This window comes from Thunnus thynnus, chromosome 8, assembly GCF_963924715.1.
Source record: "Thunnus thynnus chromosome 8, fThuThy2.1, whole genome shotgun sequence".
In the NCBI taxonomy this organism is placed as follows: Eukaryota; Metazoa; Chordata; class Actinopteri; order Scombriformes; family Scombridae; genus Thunnus; species Thunnus thynnus.
Genome location: NC_089524.1, coordinates 25,811,534 through 25,819,525, shown reverse-complemented (window position 1 = coordinate 25,819,525; position 7,992 = coordinate 25,811,534). Strand labels below are relative to the sequence as shown.

At 45.9% G+C, this 7,992-nt stretch overlaps 1 protein-coding gene across 8 annotated transcripts in view; it reads right to left on the bottom strand.

Moving 5' to 3' along the window:
• Nucleotides 1-93: 93 nt before the first annotated feature.
• Nucleotides 94-7,992, bottom strand: part of dab1a (DAB adaptor protein 1a) — a 239,738-nt gene continuing 231,839 nt past the window's right edge. For 7 of the 8 annotated variants that reach the window (XM_067597494.1, XM_067597493.1, XM_067597496.1 and 4 more), the window contains 3 exons: nucleotides 7,470-7,665; nucleotides 7,229-7,377; nucleotides 94-2,294 (listed from right to left, as the gene is read on the bottom strand). In XM_067597494.1, coding sequence (XP_067453595.1) covers nucleotides 2,247-2,294; nucleotides 7,229-7,377; nucleotides 7,470-7,665 — 393 coding nt within the window. In that variant the 3' untranslated portion in view covers nucleotides 94-2,246. Of the gene's footprint in view, nucleotides 2,295-5,737; nucleotides 5,835-7,228; nucleotides 7,378-7,469; nucleotides 7,666-7,992 lie in introns of all 8 variants that reach the window. The other variant, XM_067597497.1, reaches the window with a different exon arrangement.

Genomic DNA, 7,992 nt, shown 5'->3' with positions numbered 1-7,992 from the left:
ACACTCCATTACTCTCTCTCTCTCTCTCTCTTTCTCTCTCTCTCATTCACACACAAACATCTAAATTACAACCAAGAAGCATAAATAGACATATTAGTCATTTGGGATGTGTTTATTTTTAACAGTAATACATGGTGGAATACGTAAATTAAGAGAGAACAAAAAAATCATCTAAAAACCCACTGTAGAATGTCATATTCATAAAGATAAAAATAATGTGTCAATTTACATTAAGAAACTGTTAGCTGAGGTAAAGTTAAAATAGGTCTAGAAATGTTATGTACTCAAACAGCAACGTTTCCCTTTTTATTCAATTTCTTAGCTCATCTTCTAGTTGTCAAATTTTGAAGTTAATCAACATCGTAGTCCAAAAGAGTTCTCAAGTGACATGGGGACTCTGGCCATAAAATAGGGAGTCATTGGCATCACAGTTGATGTAGTTGTAGCAGAGGATGCTGTGGTCCACACAGACGCTCGGACAGCAGCAGTTTGGCACCTGACCAACAGACAGACAGATGGGCAGAACATCACTGTATCTTTACGGCTATTCTTGGGGAATGGTATGGAGGAGCTACAGTGACTGAGACCGTGTCTGCTGCCTGAAACATAGAGGTGTAATACAGAAATATAGGTTTGTGGCACAGGAACACAGGGCGGTGGTATATAGGTTTTGAGTAAGATAAACAGCAGAAGCTAAATTGTGATGGGAATAACAATAATGTGTGATGGTAGGGACTTGAGAAGATGAATAAGGGCATGGCGCAATGTTGCAGCAGGAACCAGGATTAGTAAGTGAGGCTAAGACAAAGACCTACGACATCCATGCACAAGAACAGAACGATATCAGAGGGATTAAGAGCGCAACGAAACATTGTCAGAAAACAGGAAAAAAGAAAACATATGTTGGTATTGCTTGGGTTAACGTTAAGAGTTTGCATAACTGAAGCCTTCCTATTTTATGGCACAGAAGTCCGGTGGACAAAATGGTAGTTGTTATCATTATTTACAAAATGAGTTTGGCAAATCAACGATCAGATGCCTTAAAGCCATGTTGACTCTATAACTCCTATAGAGCTGACCCCAGCGGCTTGATTGACTTATAAAATAAAAATTCCATTTTTCAATTAGTTCTTTTTTTTAATTGGTATTGTACAAAAGCTATAGAGAATGAACAGTTCAATCACAGAATCTGTTTGACTTGCAACACTTCCCTCTCTCAGGGTCCATTCCTCAGTTTGTCTGGTCCTCTGGCCTTTGTACGAGTCTGTCTGCGAGGAGAGACATTTGGCAAATTACTGTGTGTTCGTGTGTGTGTGTGTGTGTGGGTCTGTGTGTGTGTGTGCATGTTAGAGAAGGTGAGGGATGACTATGTGTGTGTGTGTGTGTGTGTATGTAAGCTGATTGCTGTGTGCACTGTATGTGTATTGTTAGTGTGTGAGTAGCTCCCAGAGAGTCTGTTTCTGCATAGTGATCCAGCAGACACTCACAAGAATGGGGGGAAACGCCTGAAACCAACCAACCAATCAGAAGCAGTGATCCCAGTAACAGGCCATCCCTGATAGGCCCATTAGAGTCTAGCTCCTCCTGTGGGATCTCTGTGGTACAGATGCAGATTCTGTCCATTAAAACGATGACCATTCTAATCCCGATGAGCGTGCGTGTGTGGGTGTGTGTCGGAGACGGGGAGGCACTGCTTGATTCAGTCCCTCCTTGGCAGCACAGTCTCTGGCCAGACACAGGAGGCAGAGGGAGAAGTGTGAAAGCAAAGATGGAGAAAAGGAAGGAGGGAGGGAGAGAGGGGAGGAGCAGGTTATGTCTGTAAGGCTGGGTGTGAGTCGCCACAGGGAGAAGAGAGGAGAGGAGAAGACAGCGCAGTGGAGGGAGAACTGGATCCGTCTCAGTGATTGATATCCCTCCTGCCTGGAGTGAATGACCGAGAGGGCTCTCTCCTCTCAGGAGGAGAGAAGACTGCAGAGAGGAGGAGGAGGAGCACAGGTGGTAGAGGAGGACAGAGGGAGTGTGGAGGCTCCTCCTGGGAGGTTGTTAGCCAGAGGAGGAGAAGAAGAAGAAGGGCTTGGCCAGGCAGGGAGATGTACCAGACACACACAAGCACGCACACACTCACTCACTCACTCACTGACTCGCTCATTCACACGCACAAACATACACAGACACACACACACAAAGACGAGGGTTCTCCTCCTGTTCTCTCAGTGCTGGTCAGGTCTGTCTTCCTGTGTGTCTCTTTATTTCTTCCCTTTGTTGATCTGGGCGTAGAGAGGGTCCTTCCCCTGCTGTGCACAAGAAAGAAAAACATCAGCAATTTCAAACAGCTTTTATGTCTCTCCTTTAAAGCCTGACTAGATCTGGCCTCTGCCTTTCATCTAAATGTTACATAATTAAAAATGGAGGACCTGAGTTTCTGATTCATTCTCTCAACCGACTCAACTGTACAAACCATCAACCTGCAAGCCCTGACAAGTAAGATCCAGATCTGCAGAAGTGTGCCAGTTCCTGTTCCTAACATCACCACCAGGTGGCAGTAACCCACTGCACTGAAGGAGACCCGTCATTTCTCCTCTCAGCTCATTCAGAGCCCTCACAGAAAAATCACTCTTGAAACCTTTTTTGTGTGTGTTTGTGTATGTGTGAGTTATTGTTTCTGAGTGTGTCACTGTGTGCGCATATGCATATTCTCTCCCACTCCAGGCTCCCTCCAGGACCGGTATGAATCAGAGGTATAAACTTGCGTCTTGAAAGACCAGTTATGAGTCATCATGTCTGTGTTTCTCTCCCACTGAGCCAGAAGACAACAGTGGATGATGGAACACCCTGCAGTCAGAGCACCAAGCCTGCAGCAGTCACTCACAATGGGTCCGTTATTATCATACACATAATTACAGCCAGCCACTCAATCTGCCATGCAGACAAGTTGATTGGAGACTACTGACTGGCCTATTATGTTCTGGAGGACCTCTCTCACTCGTTGCAGAGAAGTGTGTTTAGAGTTTGGGGTCTACTAGTAGCTCCCACGCGAGGATACATTAGTACCTAATGTTCATATTATCTGATGAAACCTGGACTGGAGAATGTGAGTGGACTTGAGTGACAGAAATTTCTGCTAATATGATCGGAAAGGCGAGACAAGGCTCTCAAGGCTTAAAATGAATGACATTACCATATCACAGAAACCCTCATCTGCTGCTAATACTTAACTTATATGACTTGAAGTAAAAGCAAAAAACTTCATGATGATTATTCCAAGTTGTATGACACCACTTCCTTAATGTAGAGTCAAGAGGAACTGTTGAGGGTCTGCTGGAATATCTGCTAAGTTTCAGTTACATGCAAACTGTTACACTTAAACATACAAACACTTCACACACATGCTGTTGCATGTGTTGCTACATTTAATCAGGAAAGATGTCAATTGGCTGTTTGGTGCGAAACAGACTGTAAAAGCAATCCAGTGTTGGAATTTGTACAATTATTAAGTGAGATTTGATTGTATCTCTCATGAGATAGAGTGGTATCTTAAAGCAAAAAGATGACTCACAATCTTACTACAACCTCATAAACCCTGGCCAGATCTGACCTATTGCATAATCTGCACTGGATAGAAAAGTGGGGTTAAGGTTGTGAGGAATGCTTTAGCTGAGGCTTTGGGTTCTGGGATACAGAGCTGTAACTGTAGGGCCAGTCGAGGCCAGACAGTCAACAGAAAGTAGCTGCCAGCAGTCCTGAGAGAGGTGACAAAGAGGCTGAGACAAGCAGTGACAGCAAGCACACACTGCTCAGCCCCTGCACCAGAGCCATGGCCCGGCAGTGTCACCCTGCATCATCTAACCAGCACTGCCAACCGGGGCTGCTTCAGCTCCATCAACCCTGGCCAAGAGAGGGGAGGGGCTGGGTGGAGGTATGAGTGATGTGCTGGCGCAGCACCAGCCTGAAGGCCAAAATATCTGCCTTGGCTGGTACATGTGAGGACATTCATGTGTGTGTGTGTGTGTGTGTGTGTGTGTGTGTGTGTGTGAGTGGTAGGCCCTGGGCAGGGTTGAGCAATGAGAGATTGCTCAGTGAACCGTGGAAGCAGGCCATTTCACGGCTGAGACTCGGGAGCGTTCGCTGGACATGATGAGATCACCTCAGAAAAAACACTTACACTCCCACTAGCCCGAACACATGTCTGTCGGAGCCACACGGTGGGAGAGGGAGGACAGGACAGGCGGTCATGGCCAGCAGCAAACACACATATTTTTGGCTCCAATATGAGCACAGGTGGTCACAGTATCGATCACAGGTGTGCTTGTCTGGGGAATAAGTGGGTCTATTGCACAGGTGTGTGTGTGTGTGTTTGGGAAGATGTCTAAAGTCGATGTGATTGAGCAAGTAAACACCATATGGGAGCAGCGTCATTGGACCAGGACCAAAGCAGTCTACCTACTACAGAGGAAAAACTCAGAGCCTCTGGCCATAACACAGTCAGTCTCCAGCCAGATTCACCACTCCACAATCCGTCCTCCCACTTAAGGCCCGCATCCACCTGCTGCCCCGCAGCTTTCAGACCGTCTGAATATGAAGACGGTGGCCAACAGAGGAGTGAGGCTGCTCAGCCACCCCTCCTCTTCTCATGGAGTGGGGAAGGACTAGAAGGCTTGTTGGGTTTTAATTAATGCCAATTATGTCGGGGCAGTCATTAATCTTGGCACCCCAGTATTAGCTGATGAAAACAAAACCATTACATTTTCCCTGTGTGAGTGCCAGCAGCTATCATTAAGGAGCCACAGTTGGGAATTGTGTGGGTGAGGACATCGAGTAGGGAGGCAGGGATCAAAATGGCTCTCTTCTTCGGTGTGTGTGTGTGTGTGTGTGTGTGTGTCCCCCTCTCTCTCCCTGTGTAGGCAAACTGCATGTTGACATGTCTCCAAAAGAAATTTCCAGCATGTTGTGTGAAAGTTTTTAATGTAAAACTGTGGAATGATGTGCAAAAAGTGGGAAAACACACAACATCAGTTCTTAAATTTAAAAGTAGCTGCTTGTTTTTATCAGTGTGATCCCCTTACATTAATGTACATATTATATCTCAAAGCATACATAATGCATAAAATGACACCACACATCATGTTTATATTAAGCTAAACATCCAACATCAGCATATTGCGCACGACATCGGCGAATCCCAGAAGACGTCCTGTTCACTGGAGTGCACAGTTTTTGATTGGCTGTCACACACAACTAGCTTTTGTGGTAAGATGTGTGCTATTTAGGGAACTGGGCGTGTTGTAGGTACACGTCACAAAAAGAGGACACAATGAGGGCACAGAGCACTATGGTCAAAGTGATCATGCGTGATGAAGTTGTCACACTTTGTTTCAAAAACTCACACATGTGATGCCACTTCATAATAAATAGATACTTACAAAACTCCAGGTGATGTTACAACAAGAAATCACCAACAGACACCATGAAACAAGCAAATCCTCGTACATGCTCGATCACACACGCGACAAACCACGCAAACTCAGTCACATGTCGTCTTTTGAGCATGCAAGCGGAAGGACAGATGAAAATGAGAGCAGGGACGCCACAGAAAACTAGCAGGAGGAGGAAGAGATGCAGCGCACAGAGTTCAGCCATGTTGATGTAAGTGGGAGACAACAGTCAACAAGAAGAACAGATAAGGGCTGGGAGGTGAAGGAGGAGGAGTAAAGGGGGGAGGAGAGGAAGTGATACCTACCCTGCCCTGCTGCTATCTAGCTCCCAGCCTCTGGACTGGCCTGGTCTGGGCTGGGCTCAGCTGTCTCACTGGGGCAGGGCGACCCAGAACCACACGCCTAAACATGGGAAGAAGGGGAGGAAGGAGGAGAAAAGGGTGGAGAGGAAAGGTTCACGGAGGAGTAAAGGAAGGAAAATAAGGGTAAGTGGAAAGTAGACAGAGAAGAATAAATCTGAAAGAAGGAATTGCAGGATTGGTAAAGACTACAAGAGCAGACATAAACAAGAAGCAAAGAGAGAAAAGGTGTCAGTACTCTGAAGGAAAAATAAGGACACGTGGTGAGCAGCTCACACAGCCTGTCTCTTCTCAGAAACACATTTGCAAATACACACAAACATACACACACTCGCATGCGAGAAACTCATTTACAGGGGTCTTATTATGAAAGCCTCTGTGGAGTTCGTCCTATTGATCTGCCACTTTTTTCCTGAAACACTTCCGCTTTTTACACCTTGCCCCGCCGAGAGTGGGAGGCTGTTTTTCTGCCTTTGCTCCATCTTTCCTGTCTTTCTCGTCTGTCTTTGTAACCTTTCCATTGCACTCGCTCACTCAGTGCCGCCACCAGTGCACATTTCTCGGGGTTGTGTAAGGCTTCTGTGTGTTATTCAGGCTTGGTGACATTTTCAGCACTGTGAAAGTCTTCTATTTTTTTCAATAATAGCTGGATTGGAGGCATAAAACTAATGTTTCACGCCTAGAGAGTGGGGAGCAAAGAGAAGAGGAGAAAGAAGCTTGAAAGAAACAGAAAGAGGAAGAGACAAAGAAAAGTACTAAAAGTCTGGGAAGGTCACTCATTCCTTGAGGACTTTTGTTAAAAGGCGACAGGAGTTTCGCCACCCTCCCTAAAAATCTCTCTTTATCTTCTTATCTTTCCTTTATTTCTGTCTCTTCTTCTGTCAGATTGAGGTGCTGCTGGTGAAATAAATATTAATTGCCCCTGGAAGAAGAATTAGGGCAGTATTCCTCCTCTATATCACTAGAGATGAGTCTGTCCATGTAGAAGTGGTGATGTATGGACGCTACCTTGCTGGTATTAATAACAGCTTAATGATGTCTCTGACAATTCCACCAGCTAATTTAATGCTGTGTTGACCACACACACACATATACACACACTGAACCACATACTTATGCAGGCACGCTGCTGCTCGTGTTCACACAGAAACACACGCGTAACGTGCTCATTCACTCATGCACTGATACAAACACACTCACACACTAAGGGACACAACAGCATCGGCCCCCTAATCAGCCAGAGTGATTACCTGGCCCGCCAACACCGCTACACAGGCTATTTATCAGCAGATCTCAGCACGCTGTGCAGGTTATAGCAGCATAAGGAGTGAGTTATTAAAAGCACACACACTTGACTTATTCCACAAACCTCTTATCCTATCCATACACACACACACAAACACACACACACACACACAGAACAACACACACACTTACAGCATCTTCCTCTCCACTGCGACTAGGGCTGCCCTCTGCTTCCCCAAACGAGTCGTCTGTGGGGGGATCTGTGGCGTCGGTGGGGGGGTCGCTGACATGGGAGGCGGAGGACTTGGAGGGAGAGCTCTTCCTGGGAGCTGGGGTGGGTGCTGCAGGGAAAGAAAAGCTGAGTCAGATGTACAGACTGGACGGTTATATAAAAAAAGCAGCACAGACAGACATGAATACATCAAGTGCTTACGTGAGTTGGTGGATGGTGTTGTGGAGGTGACTGGTGTCAGATTCATTTGGGAAATGTCGAAGTCGTCACAGTCATCCGTGTCCTGGGCAGTGCCCACACGGCTGAAGTAAGTGCTGAATGCCTCTGAGGTTCCTGCTAAGTTGGGCTGTTCACCCTTCTTTGATGGCATGGCCGGAGGCTTTGCCAGCTGAAAATCCTAAAGGGAGGGAATGAAATCAAGATCACTGAATCAACATAATCTTGAAGTGAAATCTTGGTGTCAAGATGTTGACAAACCATGTTGAGCTTGTCTCGGTTTTACAGATTTTTGGACTGTAATGGATGAGATTGCTGGCAGAATAAATTTCACAGAAGCTCAACAAATCCTCCCCTCCCCCATTCCCTTCACTGAGGACCAATGGTGCATATTGTTCCCCATCCCTTCCTGTCATCGCTGTTGTTCTCTAATTAAAATATATAATGTCCAAAAGAACAATAAAAGAAGGAATGCCAAGCCAAACACAGTTCTGGTCTGGTTGATATT